The sequence below is a fragment of the Oncorhynchus mykiss genome, chromosome 13 (genome assembly GCF_057628025.1).
Source record: "Oncorhynchus mykiss isolate SJ-2025 chromosome 13, ASM5762802v1, whole genome shotgun sequence".
Taxonomy (NCBI): domain Eukaryota; kingdom Metazoa; phylum Chordata; class Actinopteri; order Salmoniformes; family Salmonidae; genus Oncorhynchus; species Oncorhynchus mykiss.
The window spans coordinates 57,370,412-57,393,305 of record NC_143034.1 but is presented as its reverse complement, the minus strand read 5'-3'; the positions used below and the strand labels follow the sequence as shown (position 1 = coordinate 57,393,305).

The 22,894-nt window shown below is 47.2% G+C and overlaps 1 protein-coding gene across 1 annotated transcript in view; it reads right to left on the bottom strand.

Moving 5' to 3' along the window:
* Window positions 1–22,894, bottom strand: part of LOC110485200 (voltage-dependent calcium channel gamma-2 subunit) — an 83,153-nt gene that overhangs the window by 22,357 nt on the left and 37,902 nt on the right. The window contains exon 2 of the mRNA XM_036941342.2: window positions 1,227–1,310. Within this exon, the coding sequence (XP_036797237.1) occupies window positions 1,227–1,310 (84 nt within the window). The remainder of the gene's footprint in view (window positions 1–1,226; window positions 1,311–22,894) is intronic.

Genomic DNA, 22,894 nt, shown 5'->3' with positions numbered 1-22,894 from the left:
CTAATACAAATTCAATACCCTAATACAAATTCAATACCCTAATACAAATTCAATATCCTAATACAAATTCAATACCCTAATACAAATTCAAAAATATTACATTCAAATTCAATACCCTAATACAAATTCAATACCCTAATACAAATTCAATACCCTAATACAAATTCAATACCCTAATACAAATTCAATACCCTAATACAAATTCAATACCCTAATACAAATTCAATATCCTAATACAAATTCTAAAATATTACATTCAAATTCAATACCCTAATACAAATTCAATACCCTAATACAAATTCTAAAATATTACATTCAAATTCAATACCCTAATACAAATTCTAAAATATTACATTCAAATTCAATACCCTAATACAAATTCTAAATGATGGAATTTGGCAGGGTAGCTGGGTATGGGGCGGCAGGGTAGCCTAGTGGTTAGAGTGTTAAACTAGTAACCGGAGGGTTGCAAGTTCAAATCCCTGAGCTGACAAGGGCCAAATCTGTTGTTCTGCCCCTGAACAGGTAGTTAACCCACTTAGGGCCATCATTGAAGTAAAGAATTTGTTCTTAACTGACTTGTCTAGTTAAATAAAGGTATAAATTCAAATACAATCTGTTGGCATTGAAATCATGTAATTTTAGGATTATTACCGCAGCTTGTTTGACACTCATTTCCATGTCTTGTTAGCAGTGAGGAAAACAGAGCACAAATCAATGTGGTGAGTTTACAGGGTACACAGCAGACTGTAATACTGCACGTTACGTTACACATGGCAGGCAGTAAAAACAGCCAGGAGAGGAGGAGTTCAGACCAGACAGACAGGCACTCACTAAAAGCAGGATACAGTTTAGAGATATATAAAATAACACACAGGCCCACCAGAACTATTGTCACTGTATTGACTGTCAGGGGCTGGGTGGGAAAGTGGGCTCAGGTATTGAATATGAACAAGTTGTCAGTGGAAGTAAGAGGATGCGTTTTTGGCTGATTTCTGTCCCCCCTTGTCACCTGATTGAAGGTTACCTCATATTAAATACTACCCTCTCTTAACAAGATTAGAAACTACACAGTTGTACATTTGTGTAGTATTTGTGTAGTATTTACACTATTCACTACAATACAGTATCAAATGCGCAGATGGGATGTCCAGACCACACGTATCCCTTGAGGCTCACTGGTTCCTCTGTACTGTAAAAGTGAAAGCCAAAGAGAGGAGACTCACGTAAGAAGTACTCAGAGGTGTCCGCTTCATAGTCCGTGTCCTCAGGAAAGTGATCTATCTGTTTACACATCCCTTTAAAGTTCCCTGGAGGAGAAACAAGAGAGAAAACACACAGGGTCAGAGAAGCAGTCACAGAGGAAAAATATTAATAGAACCAAGAGAAACGCCATGGCAACACAAAGCGTGACCTGAGTAAGTTCCAACCCATGTAGTTATGAGTGTACATGTAACTGCCAAAATAAAGGAAACACCACCATAACATAACAACATAAAGAAAGGGCTTGTGAGATCCACAGGAATATTTGAATAGAACAGATGAATTATTATGGAGCAACACAGCACTTAAGTGAAGGTATTGTACGCCTGCAGGAAGGAAGGGATGGTGAGACACGGGAGGAGGTCAAGTGATGAAGGGAGGGAGGGATGGATGGATGCGTGTTTTGGGGATACCTGGAGCACGGAGGAATGGAGGAGGATGTGGATCCAGTTCCGGTGTGTGAAACATAAGGGCCAGTGATTTGTTTGTGTGGGCAGCAGAGAGATGAATATATAATGAGTGATAGGCTCCTGGACATTTAGTCATTACATCCGTTCTAGATGGCTGCCGTTTTGCAAGCTCTGAACCATTAGCTATTTTGTGATTTTTTTGTTGTATATATATATATATATATATTACATTTACCCCTTTTTCTACCCAATTTCGTGGTATCCAATTGGTAGTTACAGTCTTGTCTCATCCCTGCAACTCGCGTACGGACCCGGGAGATGAGAAGGACGAGAGCCATGCGTCCTCAAAAAAACGATCCAACCAAGCCGATCCAACCAAGCAAAACTGCTTCCTGACAGAATGCCCGCTTAAGCCGGAAGCCAGCCACACCAATGTGTTGGAGGAAACACCGTACACCTGGCGACCGTGTCAGCGCATGCCCGCCACAGGAGGCGCTAGAGCGCGATGGGACAAGCACATCCCTGCCAGCCAAACCCTCCTCTAACCCAAAACCAAAGTTGTACCCCTGCCTGTATGTATGTAAATGTAACACACAGCGATGTTAGGAAACATGATGATGAAACTCCACAGAGGAGTGGGCGCTCTGCCCTTCTCATAAGCACCAGGGACTGGGTTTCCCTAGCCCAGGCAGCACATGCCCTGGTCTGGCTTTGGTGGTCATGCGAGCCTGAGGTTGCTAGTCAGAATGGAAGCCTCTCCGGCAGCAGGTGGCGGCTTGTAAACAAGAGTGGCACAGCTGGTGAGACCTGGAGCGGCTCCAACTGCTGTGCAGTGGGAACCTCATCTCCTAATGCTCATTCATTTGGCTGACGCCTCAGTGCCCAGGCTGCCAAGTCACTCACTCTGCCCTTTCAGGAGGCATCCTGCCTGGCCTGGCCTGGCCTGTCCTTCTTCCCACTTCCCACTTTTCTCTATACCTTCATCCCTCCATTCCTCCATGCTGTGGTACCACAGAAGGTCCATCCGTGATGGGGTCACTCAAGGTCGCACGGCGAAGGAATCACCCAATACAGAGGTCATTACTGCACCCCTGCTGCCGAGGAGGAAACAGACGAGGAGGAAGCAGACGCCGGGGCTTGTGATTGGGCCAGATTACTCATTAACTTATTAATCTCCTTCTCCCTCCAGTGTCTGTCTAATTAGGTGAACAGGTGTTTGTTAGCCGGGTGCCAGGTGTTGCCGAGGAGAAGATGGCGGGAAGGCAGGATGGGTGCCGCGGGTGCGGCTGGGTGGGGTGCTGGTTTTGTGAATGGACCCCACGTACGGAGAATGGACCCCCGGCGAGAACCGCTCGGATATGAAAGCGACTGGTGTCTGAAGGAAGAGCTATCAAACAGACTTAACACTGCTCTTCCTTCTGTGCACACTGTGTGTGGTAGGGCTCACAGAAGGCTGAGGGGAGACAGTGTTTAATACCACAGAGGTAACTGTCTGTTAACTGTCTGAGGGTAGTTAAGGTTTCATCAGGTTTCATGTTAAGGTAAGGTTTCATGTTGTGATTGTTCCAATGTCATTGAGTTTTGACCGAGCGGTTGGCAGAGGCCTTGCTAGGCTGGAGTTGGGCCGCAGCAGAGGAGTGTGGGAACCTCCGTGTGAAACACACACTAATCCTTCCTCGGTGGACAGAGTCCAAAGTGCTGACGGTGTGTGTGTGTGTCCACTTCTCTCTCACCTTCCCCAGCTCTGGCTCATAATCAAAAAGCACTCATTGATTTCCATCAACAAGCTCTGCGGCAATTAACAAGAGACAGGGAGGAATATATGGGAAAGAGGGAGAGGCAGAGGAAGGGCAATGAACAGAGAGAAGGTTGAAGTCCAGAAGAGAGGGGGATAGATCTGCTTCCATTGTCACACTTTCATCATTGTTGGATCGAAACTCATAGGCCTAAAAAGCATATCAAACTCAGTGTGCGACTCTTACCACCACTGACACCACAGTACAGCCACTGAGCCTCCACAATAAATAACATCTATCAAGAAGTGGGTCAAATGCAGTAAAGGAGAGAAATAAGGAATATCCTGAACTCTTTCATTTCAAATCCATTTCAATAAGGATACATTTATGTAGTTACACAGCACAGTCGCCACGGAGTTGTCGGAACAAAACTTATAACATTGAGAACACAGAATCCACCCACAGTGCACTTTGTCTTATCAACAGCTGACATCACAGAGTGGGAGAATGGCTGTCCCGTCCACAGTTGTGTCACTTGTTCATGCAGCTGCAGAGAGTAGCCTATTGGGGGAACCACTTCAATTAGTGCGCTGAAAGATTTATGTGACACTTAGCCGCTCCAAACTGTCCTTCTCTTGTCAGACATGTAAACTCAGCACGCTGGTAAATGTTTTATACTAACATTATTCATTTTCGGAAACCTCCCGTACAAAAGTGTGTGACCGTGGGAAGGGTGAAGGGTGGAGGGGGGAGAGGGGGAGAGAAGGGAGGAGGAAGGGAGGAGGAGGGCGAAGGGGGGAGAAGGGGAGATAAGGGAAGGGAGGGGGAGGGTGGAGGGAGGAGAGGGGGAGGAAGGGAGGAGAGGGAGGAGGGGGGAGAGTAGGGGGCAGAGGGGGAGGCCCATCTGGCAGGGGACCCACAACAGGTGTCTGGTGGGTCACGACATCTTCATTCAGCATTTACAGACAGGCCATAGTATCCACTATTTTACCTCTATCTGAGGGTTGCTCACTATAGCAAGCTGTAGTACTACAATAGCATCATGTCAGTACATACTCAGCCCTGATGAAAGTGCTTGGTATTAAAAAGCAATCGAGGCATTGCAAGTATAGCTAGCCTTCTAACTGGGCGTATACGTCTTGTGCTAATCATTTATAAAGCAGTTAACATTAAGAGCAGAGCCAGGCCATGGGACTCTCCTGCACTGACCGACCCGCTGGGTCCCATCAGCTGGCTCCATACTAGGGATCAGCGCTGGACTTTCTCAATCACCCTAACGACCACTGGCCACCATGACCCCTACTGTGGGGATGAGCTATGGCCTAACACCTAGGTCCTTTCCTGTCCTCCCTGCCCCACACTGCCATAAAGCACTTCAATACTAGAGCAGACCAGGGGGAGACTGAGATCCATTCAGGAGAGGAGAGGAGGAAGAAGAGGGAGGTGGACAAGGTCAAGTGAGTGGGGCTGGTGGGTGGGTGTAGATTTACAATCGCCCATCCCACAGAGGCTCCTGGCCTGCTCAGCCCCTGGATTTTCCAGTCGATGTGTCCCCATTTTCTGTTCCCTAGAGATGGCTGTATAGTATGTTTCCAAGGTTGTGTCTTCATGGGGAGATTCCAGTGATGAGGCTGTGATTTGTAAATTGGCCTCTGCTCTGGGGAGTCCTACTCTATTGGCATGACCGTCATGTTGGGATCAACATTCTGAATAAAAATACTCATATTGAAATCAATACATTCCAAGGTCGGGGTTAACTGTTAAAGAATCACACAGAGGCACTTTTTCCAATGCCCCTGCTGGGCTGCCTTCTGGTTATCTCCTCAAGCTAGAAAAGTAACATTTTTCTCTCTGGCTTTCACTGAGGAGAGGATTCTTGGCCCTGGTGCTTTAGATTTGTATTATTTATTTATTTTTTACCCCCTTTTCTCCCCAATTTCATGGTATCCAATTGTTTAGTAGTTACTGTCTTGTCTCATCGCTACAACTCCTGTACGGGCTCGGGAGAGACATGCGTCCTCTGAAACACAACCCAACCAAGCCGCACTGCTTCTTAACACAGCGCGCATCCAACCCGGAAGCCAGCCGCACCAATGTGTCGGAGGAAGCAAGTGACCTGGTCAGTGTGCACTGTGCCCGGCCCGCCACAGGAGTTGCTAGTGCGTGATGAGACGAGGATATCCCTACCGGCCAAACCCTCCCTAACCTGGAGGACACTAGGCCAATTCGCCCCACGGATCTCCTGGGAACAGCTGGCTGCGACAGAGCCTGGGCTCGAACCTAGGGTCTTTAGTGGTACAGCTAGCACTGCGATGCAGTGCATAAGACCACTGCGCCACTCGGGAGGCCCTTGCTTTGGATTTTTTCCCCACTTCTACGGAAACCATACTATCTCATTCTTTTTTCTCTCTGTCTGTCTCTCCCCTCTCTCTTACTCTCTTCCCCCCCCTCTCTCTTTTTCGCTCTCTCTCCCAACGTCCGGCTGATAGAAATAAGCACTGGCCCATAAAACCCGGGGAGCCGCCAGATACAATGGGCCAAATTACGACAGAAGAAATGGTGATTTTTATTTTCATTATAATCTTTGACTCCCAACACATTTTCTTTCCACACAATTTCCATTCACAGGAAAAGATTACTGAGGGATTATTCAAGATAATTGGGAGTGTTCAATTACCAACTGACCCACCTCCCACCCCCTCCCACCTCCCCCCTCAACTTCTTCAACTAATATGACATCTGGAAATGCTCTCCCTACTACCTGTGTAATACATTTTGGATGTGACACTTGTGCCCAAACAAAAACAACAATGTCTAGACATGATCTTGACACTGTCAGCTCAGTCCTGGTAAAGAAAGATTAAAACACTCATCCTTGACAATATGTGTGTGTGTGTGTGTGTGTGTGAGTGTATGGACGCAGGTGAGAGAGCTAAGCATTCCTCCTCTTCCTTAACCACCCCCTCTACTGCTGCTGCTGCTGCTGTCATCCATCAGTGGTGTCTAAGACTCCAGAGATTCCCTTAGGACACAACAGAACAGAACATAGAGAACCGGCCAATCCCCAGACCCCTAGCCACAGACAGACACACAGGAGGGCCCGCCCACACACACTGACCTCCTAACAGTAGTGTCACCACCACAGCTCCCGAAACACAGGCAGTAGTTTGTTGTTCTGGGACATAACCATGGAGGAGGTGCTATGAGGTTCTGTGGCTGGATGAAGAAGGGAGGGTCAACAGGCCTGGTTCAAGTAGGAGGCGTTGTTCGAGGTTGAGAGACAGACAGAGAGAAAAAGAGAGAGGAAACGCAGCTTGGTGCACCGGATTCCAGCCGAGTGCTTACTTCTGTGCCGGTGGGCGGAATTCTGGAAAAGTTTGCAGGCAGCCACCTAGTGCGTCAGCAGCAGCCACCCCCACACATCCCCCCCCCCCCTTCTACCCCCCCTGCACTGCCCCCTTGGCAGCCGTTGCCATGTGGACATCATAACCAGTTGCTGTGAAAAAAAAAGAGATTCCTGGTGTGGGGGTTGCCATGGAGACAGTTATCTGGGGCCCACTTGAAGATGATCACATGGGTGGAGCTGATGTTTTGGCCAATCTAGTGATGCGTTTAACCCCTGGACTGACTCACTGCTCACTTGGCTTTATGCAGTGTTCCTACTCACTAAGCTGCCCTACACCTTTATGTTGCTAACCAAGATTAGTATAACATAGCATTCGGCTACCCCTGCGCATCGACCTCTACATGTTAGCAACATTCTTTCCAGTACCAGTCAAGTTTGGACACACCTACTCATTCAAGGGGTCATCTTTATTTTTACTATTTTCTACATTGTAGAATAATAGTGAAAACATCAACACTATGAAATAACACATATGGAATCATGTAGTAACCAAAAAAGTGTTAAACAAATCTAAATATATTTTATATTTGTAACGGTTTTCTGTATGTGAAGGAGAGTCGGACCAAAATGCAGCGTGTAGATTGCGATCCATGTTTTAATGAACAAACGTAAAACACGAATCAATGCAAACACTACAAAATAAAGAACGTGATGAACGTAACGAAAACCTAAAACAGCCTATCTGGTGAAAAACACATAGACAGGAACAATCACCCACAAACACACAGTGAAACCCAGGCTACCTAAATATGGTTCCCAATCAGAGACAATGACGAACACCTGCCTCTGACTGAGAACCATATCAGGCTGAACATAGAAATAGACAAACAAGACATGAAACATAGAATACCCACTCAGATCACACCCTGACCAATCAAAACATAGAAAATACAAAGTAAACTATGGTCAGGGCGTGACAGTACCCCCCCCCCAAGGTGCGGACTCCGGCCGCAAAACCTGAACCTATAGGGGAGGGTCTGGGTGGGCATCTGTCCGCGGTGGCGGCTCTGGCGCTGGACGTGGACCCCACTCCATGACAGTTTTAATCCCCCTCCTAAACGTCCCTAAATAGGTTACCCACCACAATGATAACATGGGACAGAGGGACAGCTCGGGACAGAGGTAACTCGGGACAGATGGGTAGCTCAGCACTGAGAGGAAGCTCAGCACTGAGAAGAAGCTCAGCACTGAGAAGAAGCCCAGGCAGGTAGTAGAAACTACCAGAACCTGGCTGGCTGGCGGTTTCAGCAGATCCTGGTCGACTAGCAGATCTGGAAGAATCTGGTCGACTGGCGGATCTGGGAGAATCTGGTCGACTGGCGGATCTGGGAGAATCTGGTCGACTGGCGGATCTGGGAGAATCTGGTCGACTGGCGGATCTGGGAGAATCTGGTCGACTGGCGGATCTGGGAGAGTCTGGACGACTGGCAGATCTGGAAGAGAATCTGGACGACTGGCAGATCTGGAAGAGTCTGGTCGACTGGCAGATCTGGAAGAGTCTGGTCGACTGGCAGATCTGGAAGAGTCTGGTCGACTGGCAGATCTGGAAGAGTCTGGTCGACTGGCAGATCTGGAAGAGTCTGGTCGACTGGCAGATCTGGAAGAGTCTGGTCGACTGGCAGATCTGGAAGAGTCTGGTCGACTGGCAGATCTGGAAGAGTCTGGTCGACTGGCAGATCTGGAAGAGTCTGGTCGACTGGCAGATCTGGAAGAGTCTGGACGACTGGCAGATCTGGAAGAGTCTGGACGACTGGCAGATCTGGAAGAGTCTGGACGACTGGCAGATCTGGAAGAGTCTGGACGACTGGCAGCTCTGGCTGCCCCATGCTGACTGGCTGCTCCATGATGACTGGCAGCTCTGGCTGCTCCATGCTGACTGGCTGCTCCATGCTGACTGGCAGCTCTGGCTGCTCCATGCTGACTGGCTGCTCCATGCTGACTGGCAGCTCTGGCTGCTCCATGCTGACTGGTTGCTCTGGCTGCTCCATGCTGACTGGCTGCTCCATGCTGACTGGCGGCCCTGGCTGCTCCATGCTGACTGGCGGCCCTGGCTGCTCCATGCTGACTGGCGGCCCTGGCTGCTCCATACTGACTGGCGGCTCTGGCGGCTCCTTGCAGACTGGCAGCTCTGGCGGCTCCTTGCAGACTGGCAGCTCTGGCGGCTCCTTGCAGACTGGCAGCTCTGGCGGCTCCTTGCAGACTGGCAGCTCTGGCGGCTCCTTGCAGACTGGCAGCTCCTTGCAGACTGGCAGCTCTATGCAGACTGGCAGCTCCTTGCAGACTGGCAGCTCCTTGCTAACTGGCAGCTCTATGCTAACTGGCAGCTCTATGCAAACTGGCAGCTCTTTGCAAACTGGCAGCTCTTTGCAAACTGGCAGCTCTTTGCAAACTGGCAGCTCTTTGCAAACTGGCAGTTCTGAACAGGCGGGAGACTCCGGCAGCGCTGTAGAGAAGGAAGGCTCTAACAGCGCTAAACAGGCGGGAGACTCCGACAACGCTGGAGAGGAGGAGGGCTCCGACAGCGCTGGACAGGCGAGGCGCACTGTAGGCCTGATGCGTGGTGCTGGCACTGGTGGTACTGGGCCGAGGACACGCACAGGAAGCCTGGTGCGGGGAGCTGCTACCGGAGGGCTGGGGTGTGGAGGTGGTACTGGAAAAACCGGACCGTGCAGGCGCACTGGAGCTCTTGAGCACCGAGCCTGCCCAACCTTACCTGGTTGAATGCTCACGGTCGCCCTGCCAGTGCGGCGAGGTGGAATAGCCCGCACTGGGCTATGCAGGCGAACCGGAGACACCGAGCGCAAGGCTGGTGCCATGTAAGCCGGCCCAAGGAGACGCACTGGGGACCAGCTGCGTAGAGCCGGCTTCATGGCATTAGGCTCGACGCTCAATCTAGCCCGGCAGACACGCGGAGCTGGAATATACCGCACCGGGCTATGCACCCGCACTGGAGACACCGTGCGCACCACTGCATAACACTGTGTCTGTCCGGTCTCTCTAGCCCCCCGGTAAGCACAGGGAGTCTGCCCAGGTCTCCTACCTGGCGTAGCCATACTCCCTGTTAGCCCCCCCCCAATACATTTTTGGGGCTGCCTCTCGGGCTTCCTTGCCAGCCGTGTTCCCTCATATCGCCGGCTCCTCTCTCCGGCTGCCTCTGCTCTCCTAAGTGCCTCCACCTGTTCCCATGGGAGGCGATCTCTTCCAGCCAGTATCTCCTCCCAAGTGTAACAGCCCTTGCCATCTAAAACGTCCTCCCATGTCCATTCCTCTTTACGCTGCTGTTGCTGCCTGTTGACACGCTGCTTGGTCCGTTGGTGGTGGGTGATTCTGTAACGGTTTTCTGTATGTGAAGGAGAGTCGGACCAAAATGCAGCGTGTAGATTGCGATCCATGTTTTAATGAACAAACGTAAAACACGAATCAATGCAAACACTACAAAATAAAGAACGTGATGAACGTAACGAAAACCTAAAACAGCCTATCTGGTGAAAAACACATAGACAGGAACAATCACCCACAAACACACAGTGAAACCCAGGCTACCTAAATATGGTTCCCAATCAGAGACAATGACGAACACCTGCCTCTGACTGAGAACCATATCAGGCTGAACATAGAAATAGACAAACAAGACATGAAACATAGAATACCCACTCAGATCACACCCTGACCAATCAAAACATAGAAAATACAAAGTAAACTATGGTCAGGGCATGACAATATTTGAGATTCTTCAAAGTAGTCACCCGTTACCTTGATGACAGCTTTGCACACTCTTGGCTTTCTCTCAACCAGCTTCATGAGGTAGTCACCTGAAATGCATTTCAATTAACAGGTGTGTCTTGTTAAAAGTTAATTTGTGGAATTTCTTTCCTTCTTAATGCGTTTGAGCCAATCAGTTGTGTTGTGACAAGGTAGGGGTGGTATACAGAAGATAGCCCTATTTGGTAAAAGACCAAGTCCATATTATGGCAAGAACACCTCAAATAAGCAAAAATAAACGATAGTGCATCATTACTTTAAGACATGAAAGTCAGCCAATACGGAAAAGTTCAAGAACTTTTAAAGTTTCTTCAAGTGGAGTCACAAAAACCATCAAGCACTATGAAGAAACTGGCTCCCATGAGGACCGCCACAGGAAAGGAAGACCCAGAGTTACCTCTGCTGCAGAGGATAAGTTTATTAGAGCTACCAGCCTCAGAAATTGCAGCCCAAATAAATGCTTCACAGAGTTCAAGTAACAGACACATGTCAACATCAAGCCTTCATGGTAGAATTGCTGCAAAGAGACCATTACTAAAGGACACCAATAAGAAGAAGAGACTTGCTTTGGCCAAGAAACACGAGCAATGGACATTAGACCGGTGGAAATCTGTCCTTTGGTCTGATGAGTCTAAATTTGAGCTTTTTGGTTCTAACCGCCGTGTCTTTGTGAGACACAGAGTAGGTGAACGGATTATCTCCGTATGTGTGGCTCCCACCGTGAAGCATGGAGGAGGATGGTGTGGGGGTGCTTTGCTGGTGACACTACCAGTGATTTATTTAGAATTCAAGGCACACTTAACCAGCATGGCTACCACAGCATTCTTCAGCAATACACCATCCCATCTGGTTTGCGCTTAGTGGAACTATCATTTGTTTTTCAACAGGATAATGACCCAACACACCTCCAGCCTGTGTAATGGCTATTTGACCAAGAAGGAGAGTGATGGACTGCTGCATCAGATGACCTGGCCTCCACAATCACTTGACCTCAACCCAATTGAGATGGTTTGGGATGAGTTGGACCGCAGAGTGAAGGAAGTCCAAATATTATTTGATCGTTTACAACTTACAATAACATATACAGTTTTGTCTTTCTTCTCCTGCACTTTGGACTACATCACGCTTGTGACTCTACAGATGTGTTGGATGCTACCACACATTAATGTGGATGCTACCATGGTTACGGATAATCCTGAATGAATCATGAATAATGATGACTGAGAAAGTTCTAGACTCACAAATATCATACCCCTCCAAAAATACTAACCTCCCCTGTTACTGTAATGGTGAGAGGTTAACATGTCGTGGGGGTATGATATTTGTGCGCCTGTAACTATCTCACTCATCATTATTCACAATTCATTCAGGATTATCCGTAACCATGGTAGCATCCACATTAATGTAGAAGTGTTTAGACACATATTCTATGCTTACTTACAATAAAAGTGACTCCAAAATGACACTACATTATTTACCATTCATTTCTATTGGGCACAAAATAATCTGAAACTCAACCAAAACAAACAGCAAATGCATCCAACTAATTTGTAGAGACAAAGCTTGATGTAGTCATTGCGTGCTATGACTATTGGACCAAACACTAAACTTTTGACAACTTTAATACACATGTAAGTTAATTTGTCCCATTACTTTTAATCCCCTAAAATGGTGGGACTATGTACAAAAAGTGCTGTAATTTCTAAACGGTCCACCCATTATGGATAAAAATACCCTCAGATTATAAATGACAGTCTGCACTTGAACCTCATAGTCAATGTATCATTTCAAATCCAAAGTGCTGGAGTACAGAGCCAAAACAACAACAAAACATGTCACTGTCCCAATACTTTTGGAGCTCACTGTAGTATTATTTAGCAGCAAACATACAAAACAGCTACTAAGGACATGACTAGAGCTCAGCACTCAGCTGAACATAATGAATCTCCCTTGTCCTGGTATCATTAGATTTGATTAGGATCTATTTAAGCCCAAGGGCTAGTCTTTCAAAAGTCCTTAAAGTGTACCCTATGGATATGTACCCTATGGATATGTACCCTATGGATATGTACCACATGGATATGTACCATATGGATGTGTACCCTATGGATATGTACACTATGGATATGTACCATATGGATGTGTACCCTATGGATATGTACACTATGGATGTGTACCCTATGGATATATACCACATGGATATGTACCATATGGATGTGTACCCTATGGATATGTACCATATGGATATGTACCATATGGATGTGTACCCTATGGATATGTACACTATGGATGTGTACCCTATGGATATGTACACTATGGATGTGTACCCTGTAGGTGTGTACCCTATGGATATGTACCCTATGGATGTGTACCCTATGGCTGTGTACCATATGGATGTGTACCCTGTGGATGTGTACTCTATGGATGTGTACCCTATGGATATGTACCATATATATATGTACCCTGTGAATGTGTGTTCTATGGATATGTACCATGTGGATATGTACCATGTGGATATGTACCCTGATGATATGTACCCTATTGCTATGTACCCTATGGATGTGTACCCTATGGCTGTTTACCCTATGGATATGTATCCTATGGCTGTGTACCCTATGAATGTGTACCCTATGGATATGTACCCTATGGCTGTGTACCCTATGAATGTGTACCCTGTGGATATGTACCCTATGGATGTGTACCCTATGGATATGTACCCTATGGATGTGTACCCTATGGCTGTGTACCCCGTGGATATGTACCCTATGGATGTGTACCCTATGGATGTGTACCCTATGGATGACTGGGTAAGGTGGTTAGGCGTGGTAGGCACGCTTACGTCCCCTCCTTACTGAGGGGTAGGCAGCCTCAGCACCCAGCAGCAAGGACAACAGGCCTAATCACCTTATTCATCCTTATAATCACACTATTCATCTTCATAATGACCCTGCTAAGGTGGGAGCCTAGTGCAGCATCACACAGACACTCACATACGTGCACATACACTCATGCACACACACACACACACACACACACACACACACACACACACACACACACACACACACACACACACACACACACACACACACACACACACACACACAGGAAAGGGAGAGGCATGGGGATGATAATGATTGTGTTGGATAAAGCATACTGTAAATACATATTTGACTGTTGTCGCTGCTAATCCGCAATGGAATTACAAGCCAGTATGCTGTGGATAAGCTATAGCTCTCTCTACTGTGCTAATACTGCTTGATGTTTGATGGATTGATCAGACTGATTTGACAATCCTGGCAGACTTCTCTTTGCAAAACATCTACATATCATCCTCTTTGAAGAATGCTGACTATACATTTAGGCAGATCTTTTCCTACAGACTCTTTCAGAATCTGTGATTCCTGCCCTTAGCTGTGGGATGGGAAGTGTTTCTGAAGTACAGACACAGTAGTTATACACTATCTGTACAGTAGAAGATGGAGGAATGTGTAGGGACTTGAGGAGGGGTTGTGTCTCAGTGTTTACTTGTGTGATGATGTGTTGATGGAGGTAGTGTAGAGGGGATACAGGGGGGATATAGGGGGTTACAAGGGGGATATAGGGGGATATAGGGTGATGCAGGAGGATGTAGGAGGGTACAAGGGGGATACAAGGGGGATACAGGGGGTTACAGGGGGATATAGAGGGGATATAGGGGGGATATAGGGGGTTACAAGGGGGATATAGGGGGATATAGGGGGATATAGGGTGATGCAGGAGGATGTAGGAGGGTACAAGGGGGATACAAGGGGGATACAGGGGATATAGGGGGTTACAAGGGGAATATAGGGGGTTACAAGGGGGATATAGAGGGGTTATAGGGGGGATATAGGGGGTTACAAGGGGGATATAGGGGGATGCAGGAGGATGTAGGAGGGTACAAGGGGGATACAAGGGGGATACAAGGGGATATAGAGGGGATATAGGGGGGATACAGGGGTATATACGGGGGATACAGGGGGATGCAAGGGGGATACAGAGGGATACGGGAGGATACAGGGGGATATAGTGGGGATACAGGGGGATACAAGGGGGATACAGGGGGATATAGAGGGGATATAGGGGGGATACAGGGGTATATACAGGGGATACAGGGGGATGCAAGGGGGATACAGAGGGATACGGGGGGATACAGGGGGATATATGGGTGTATATAGGGGGGATAGAGGGGTATATAAGGCAGATACAGGGGTATATAGGGGTGTATATAGGGAGGATACAGGGGTATATAGAGCCGATACAGGGGTATATAGGGGTATATAGGCGGGATACAGGGGTACATAGGGGGGATACAGGGGGATATAGGGGTATATAAGGCGGATACAGGGGTATATAGGGGGGATACAGGGGTACATAGAGGGGATACAGGGGGATATAGGGGTATATAGGGGGGATACATGGGTATATAGGGGTATATAGGGTGGATACAGGGGTATATAGGGGGATATAGGGGGGATACAGAGGTATATAGGGGGGATACAGGGGTATATATCGGTATATAGGGGGGATACAGAGGTATATAGGGGGGATACAGAGGTATATAGGGTGGATACAGGGGTATATAGGGGTATATAGGGGGGATACAGAGGTATATAGGGGGGATACAGGGGTATATAGCGGTATATAGCGGGGATACAGGGGTATATAGGGGGGATACAGGGGGATATAGAGGGGATATAGTGGGGATACAGAGGGATACGGGGGGATACAGAGGGATATAGTGGGGATACAGGGGGATACAAGGGGGACACAGGGGGATATAGAGGGGATATAGGGGGGATACAGGGGTATATACGGGGGATACAGGGGGATACAAGGGGGATGGAGAGGGATATAGTGGGTATACAGGGGGATACAAGGTGGGATACAGGGGTATATAGAGCAGATACAGGGGTATATAGGGGTATATAGGGGGGATACATGGGTACATAGGGGGATACAGGGGGATATAGGGGTATATATGGAGGATACAGGAGTATATAGGGGGGATACAGGGATACATAGAGGGGATACAGGGGTATATAGGGGTATATAGGGGGGATAGGGGGTATATAAGGGGGATACAGGAGTATATAGGGGGGATACAGGGGTATATAGGGGTATATAGGGGGGATACAGGGGTATATAGGGGTATATATTTGGGGGATACAGGGGTATATAGCGGTATATAGGGGGGATACACGGGTATATAGGGGGGATACAGGGGTATTTATGGGTGTATATAGGGGGGATACAGGGGTATATAGGGGTATATAGGGGGGATACAGGAGTACAGTGCCTTGCGAAAGTATTCGGCCCCCTTGAACTTTGCGACCTTTTGCCACATTTCAGGCTTCAAACATAAAGATATAAAACTGTATTTTTTTGTGAAGAATCAACAACAAGTGGGACACAATCATGAAGTGGAACGACATTTATTGGATATTACAAACTTTTTTAACAAATCAAAAACTGAAAAATTGGGCGTGCAAAATTATTCAGCCCCCTTAAGTTAATACTTTGTAGCGCCATCTTTTGCTGCGATTACAGCTGTAAGTCGCTTGGGGTATGTCTCTATCAGTTTTGCACATCGAGAGACTGACATTTTTTCCCATTCCTCCTTGCAAAACAGCTCGAGCTCAGTGAGGTTGGATGGAGAGCATTTGTGAACAGCAGTTTTCAGTTCTTTCCACAGATTCTCGATTGGATTCAGGTCTGGACTTTGACTTGGCCATTCTAACACCTGGATATGTTTATTTTTGAACCATTCCATTGTAGATTTTGCTTTATCTTTTGGATCATTGTCTTGTTGGAAGACAAATCTCCGTCCCAGTCTCAGGTCTTTTGCAGACTCCATCAGGTTTTCTTCCAGAATAGTCCTGTATTTGGCTCCATCCATCTTCCCATCAATTTTAACCATCTTCCCTGTCCCTGCTGAAGAAAAGCAGGCCCAAACCATGATGCTGCCACCACCATGTTTGACAGTGGGGATGGTGTGTTCAGGGTGATGAGCTGTGTTGCTTTTACGCCAAACATAACGTTTTGCATTGTTGCCAAAAAGTTCAATTTTGGTTTCATCTGACCAGAGCACCTTCTTCCACATGTTTGGTGTGTCTCCCAGGTGGCTTGTGGCAAACTTTAAACAACACTTTTTATGGATAGCTTTAAGAAATGGCTTTCTTCTTGCCACTCTTCCATAAAGACCAGATTTGTGCAATATACGACTGATTGTTGTCCTATGGACAGAGTCTCCCACCTCAGCTGTAGATCTCTGCAGTTCATCCAGAGTGATCATGGGCCTCTTGGCTGCATCTCTGATCAGTCTTCTCCTTGTATGAGCTGAAAGTTTAGAGGAACGGCCAGGTCTTGGTAGATTTGCAGTGGTCTGATACTCCTTCCATTTCAATATTATCGCTTGCACAGTGCTCCTTGGGATGTTTACAGCTTGGGAAATCTTTTTGTATCCAAATCCGGCTTTAAACTTCTTCACAACAGTATCTCGGATCTGCCTGGTGTGTTCCTTGTTCTTCATGATGCTCTCTGCGCTTTTAACGGACCTCTGAGACTATCACAGTGCAGGTGCATTTATACGGAGACTTGATTACACACAGGTGGATTGTATTTATCATCATTAGTCATTTAGGTCAACATTGGATCATTCAGAGATCCTCACTGAACTTCTGGAGAGAGTTTGCTGCACTGAAAGTAAAGGGGCTGAATAATTTTGCACGCCCAATTTTTCAGTTTTTGATTTGTTAAAAACGTTTGAAATATCCAATAAATGTCGTTCCACTACATGATTGTGTCCCACTTGTTGTTGATTCTTCACAAAAAAATACAGTTTTATATCTTTATGTTTGAAGCCTGAAATGTGGCAAAAGGTCGCAAAGTTCAAGGGGGCCAAATACTTTCGCAAGGCACTGTATATAGGGGGATACAGGTGTATATAAGGGGGATACAGGTGTATATAGGGGTGTATATAGAGGGATACAGGGGTATATAGGGGAATACAGGTGTATATAGGGGTATACGGGGGGATACAGGGGTATATAGGGTGGATACAGGGGTATATATGGGGGATACAGGTGTATATAGGGGTATATAGGGTGGATACAGGGGTATATAGGGGAATACGGGTGTATATAGGGGTATATAGGGGGGATACAGGTGTATCCCTATATGCCCTATACACACACACCCTATAGCATATGCCCTAAACACACACACACTATAGCATATGCCCTATACACACACACACACACACACTAGAGCATATGTACCATACACACACACTAGAGCATATGTACCATACACACACACACCATATAGCATATGTACCATACACACAGACACTATAGCATATGTACCATACATACACACACACTAGAGCATATGTACCATACACACACACACTATAGCATATGTACCATACACACACACACTATAGCATATGTACCATACACACACACACACACTAGCGCATATGCCCTATACACACACGTACACATGGATTCTGTCCTGTATATATGTGGTAGTGGTGGAGTAGGGGCCTGAGGGCACACAGTCTGAATGTACAGTCGTGGCCCAAAGTTTTGAGAATGACACAAATATTAATTTCCACAAAGTTTGCTGCCTCAGTGTCTTTAGATATTTTTGTCAGATGTTACCATGGAATACTGAAGTATAATTGCAAGCATTTCATAAGTGTCAAAGGCTTTCATTGACAATTACATGAAGTTGATGCAAATAGTCAATATTTGCAGTGTTGAGAGAAGGGAGAGAGGGAGAGAGGGGAGAGAAGGAGAGGGAGAGAGGGGGAGAGAGGAAGAGAGAGGGAGAGAGGGAGAGAGGGAGAGAAGGAGAGGTAGAGAGGGAGAGAGAGGGAGAGAGAGGGAGAGAGGGGGAGAGAGGAAGAGAGAGGGAGAGAGGGAGAGAGGGAGAGAGGGAGAGAGAGGGAGAGAGGGAGAGAGAGGGGAGAGAGGGAGAGAGGGGAGAGAGGGGAGAGAAGGAGAGGGAGAGAGGGAGAGAGAGGGAGAGAGAAGGAGAGGGAGAGAGGAAGAGAGAGGGAGAGAGGGAGAGAGGGGAGAGAAGGAAAGGGAGAGAGTGAGAGAGAGGGAGAGAGAAGGAGAGGGAGAGAGGAAGAGAGAGGGAGAGAGGGAGAGAGGGGAGAGAAGGAGAGGGAGAGAGGGGGAGAGAGGAAGAGAGAGGGCGAGAGGGGAGAGAGGGGAGAGAAGGGAAAGAGTGGAGTGACGGATTCCTCCTGACTGCCCATAGGACTCCATGATGACTGAGCCCAGCTGAGAATCTTGACACTTTTGGGGGAAGTGAGGTCATGAAGGGGCATGATGGGAGCTGAGAAAGAGAGTCAGTGATGAGATTTCGCAGATCCAGGAACAGTGAGTCAGTGAGTAATGGGTGTCTAAGTGGGGTGCGTCACTGCCTTCTGGTCAGACAAAGTCATAGCCAGAGACGTCCCTTTCTCAGAAGAAGAGTAGCAAAGTCTATGGCTGTCTGGAGTGGTTCTCAATCAGAGGCAGGTGTTTGTCGTTGTCTCTGATTGGGAACCATATTTAGGCAGCCATATTCTTTGAGTGTTTCGTGGGTGATTGTTCCTGTCTCTGTGTTTGTTTGTTCACCAGATAGGCTGTTTAGGTTTTCTCACGTTTGTTGTTTTTTGTTAGTGTATAGTTTTGTTCATTAAAAAACATGAATAACCACCACGCTGCATTTTGGTCCGACTCTACTTCACCTAAAGAAAACCGTAACACCTATGCCAATCACAACCATCTCATTATCTCCACATGAGAGTCTTGTGTCTATTTTTTATCCATGTGCAATGTCAAATGTGTTCCCAAAGGTGTTCGATGGGGTTGAGGTCAGGGCTCTGTGCAGGCCAGTCAAGTTCTTCCACACCGATCTCAACAAACCATTTCTGTATGGACCTCGCTTTGTGCATGGGGCCATTGTCATGCTGAAACAGGAAAGCACCTTCCCCAAACTGTTGCCACGATGTTGGAAGCACATAATCATCTAGAATGTCATTGTATGCCATAGTGTTAAGATTTCCCTTCATTGGAACTAAGGGGCCTAGCACGAACCATGAAAAACAGCCCCAGACCATTATTCCTACTCCACCAAACTTTAAAGTTGGCATCATGCATTGGGGCAGGTACTGTCTCCCTGGCATCCGTGGAACCCAGGTTCGTCTGTCTGACTGCCAGTTGGTGAAGCGTGATTCATCACTCCAGAGAACGTGTTTCCACTGCTCCAGAGTCCAATGGCGGTGAGCTTTACACCACTCAAGCTGACGCTTGGCATTGCACATGGTGATTTTAGGCTTGTGTGCGGCTGCTTGGCCATGGAAACCCATTTCATGAAGTTCCAGACGAACAGTTATTGTGCTAACGTTGCTTCCAGAGGCAGTTTGGAACTTTAAAAAAAAAATGTATTTCACCTTTATTTAACCAGGTAGGCTAGTTGAGAACAAGTTCTCATTTGCAACTGCGACCTGGCCAAGATAAAGCATAGCAGTGTGAACAGACAACACAGAGTTACACAGGGAGTAAACAATTAACAAGTCAATTACACAGTAGAAAAAAAAGGGGAGTCTATATACATTGTGTGCAAAAGGCATGAGGAGGTAGGCGAATAATTACAATTTTGCAGATTAACAACACTGGAGTGATAAATGATCAGATGGTCATGTACAGGTAGAGATATTGGTGTGCAAAAGAGCAGAAAAGTAAATAAATAAAAACAGTATGGGGATGAGGTAGGTAAAAATGGGTGGGCTGTTTACCGATAGACTATGTACAGCTGCACGCTCGGTTAGCTGCTCAGATAGCAGATGTTTGAAGTTGGTGAGGGAGATAAAAGTCTCCAACTTCAGCGATTTTTGGTAGTGAGTGTTGCAACCGAGGACAGGCAATTTTTACACACTACGCGCTTCAGTACTCGGCAGTCCCATTCTGTGAGCTTGTGTGGCCTACCACTTCACGGCGGAGCCGTTATTGCTCCTAGACGTTTCCACTTCACAATAACAGCACTTACAGTTGACCGGGGCAGCTCTAGTGGGGCAGACATTTTACAAACTGACCTGTTGGAAATGTGGCATCCTATGACGGTGCCACGTTGAAAGTCACTAAGCTCTTCAGTAAGGCCGTTCTACTGCCAATGTTTGTCTGTGGAGATTGCATGGCTGTGTGCTCGATTTTACACACCTGTCAGGAAGAGTTGCGGCTGAAATAGCCGAATCCACTAATTTGAAGGGTTGTCCACATACTTTTGTATATATAGTGTACTATCTGAGCCAGTATGCATATTAGACTAAATAGGATGGAGCTCTGCTGTTCTATTTGCCTCTGAGTCAAATGTGCAGACAAAATAGGGCATGTCATATCAACCCGGTTTTTATATGTGGTTTTATCTAGCTTGTTTTAAGCAGACTCCTTGATCATAGTCTTCTGTAGACAGACACATTCTAAATCCAACAACTACTTGTATCCCAGTTAGGATGGAAACTTTTTTAGGTCGCCCCCGATTCATTTCTCACCTTCAACACAAGAGTACAGAGTTGGGAGGGAACTGTAGAGAGAGAGAGACAGAAAGGGGATTCCAGGACTGGGAGGAGAGGAAGAGGAGCACACAGTCAACAGGGACTGTAGGGTGTTCTAAAAACAGCTGGTGAGGGAGAGGAGAGATAGAGGCGAGAGAGAGGAGTGAGGGGTCTCTGTCTCTCTGTCTCTGTTTCTGTCCCTTTCTCTGTCTCTGTCCCTTGTCTCTGTCCCTGTCTATGTCCCTTTCCCTCTGTCTCTGTCCCTGTCTGTCTCTGTCCCTGTCTCTGTCTATTTTCCTGTCTCTGTATCTGTCCCTGTCTCTGTCTGTCTCTGTCTCTTTGTGTTTTTGTCTCAGTCCATGTCTCTTTGTCTTTGTCTCTGTCTCTGTCGCTGTCTCAGTCCCTGTCCCTGGCCCTGTCCCTGACCCTGGCCCTGGCCCTGTCCCTGGCCCTGTCTCAGTCCCTGTCCCTGTCTCAGTCCCTGTCCCTGGCCCTGTCTCAGTCCCTGTCCCTGTCCCTGTCTCAGTCCCTGTCCCTGTCCCTGTCTCAGTCCCTGGCCCTGGCCCTGTCCCTGTCCCTGTCTCAGTCCCTGTCCCTGGCCCTGTCTCAGTCCCTGTCCCAAACCCTGTCTCAGTCCCTGTCCCTGTCCCTGGCCCTGGCCCTGGCCCTGTCCCTCGCCCGGTCTCGCCCTCTGGAGCTGTTTTTCATGGTTTGGGCTAGGCACCTTAGTTCCAGTGAAGGGTAGTCAACGCTACAGCATACAATGACATTCTAAATGGTTCTGTGCATGACAATGCCCTTATCCCTGTCTCTGTCTCTGTCTCTGTCCCTGTATCTGTATCTGTATCTGTCTCTGTCTCTGTCCCTGTATCTGTATCTGTATCTGTCTCTGTATCTGTCTCTGTCTCTGTCTCTGTATCTGTCTCTGTCTCTGTCTCTGTATCTGTCTCTGTCTCTGTCTCTGTATCTGTATCTGTCCCTGTATCTGTCTCTGTATCTGTCTCTGTATCTGTCTCTGTCTCTGTATCTGTATCTGTATCTGTCTCTGTCTCTGTCTCTGTCTCTGTCCCTGTATCTGTATCTGTCCCTGTCCCTGTATCTGTATCTGTCTCTGTCCCTGTATCTGTCTCTGTATCTGTCTCTGTCTCTGTCTCTGTCTCTGTATCTGTCCCTGTATCTGTCTCTGTCTCTGTCTCTGTCTCTGTCCCTGTATCTGTATCTGTCTCTGTCCCTGTATCTACATATGTCTCTGTCCCTGTATCTTTATCTGTATCTGTCTCTGTCTCTGTCTCTGTCTCTGTCTCTGTCCCTGTATCTGTATCTGTCTCTGTCTCTGTCTCTGTCTCTGTCCCTGTATCTGTATCTGTCTCTGTCCCTGTATCTACATATGTCTCTGTCCCTGTATCTTTATCTGTATCTGTCTCTGTCTCTGTCTCTGTCCCTGTATCTGTATCTGTCTCTGTATCTGTATCTGTCCCTGTATCTGTCTCTGTCTCTGTCTCTGTCCCTGTATCTGTATATGTCTCTGTCTCTGTCTCTGTCCCTGTATCTGTCTCTGTCCCTGTCTCTGTCTCTGTCCCTGTATCTGTATCTGTATCTGTATCTGTCCCTGTCTCTGTCTCTGTCTCTGTCCCTGTATCTGTATCTGTCTCTGTCTCTGTCCCTGTATCTGTATCTGTATCTGTCTCTGTATCTGTATCTGTCCCTGTCCCTGTATCTGTATCTGTCTCTGTCCCTGTAT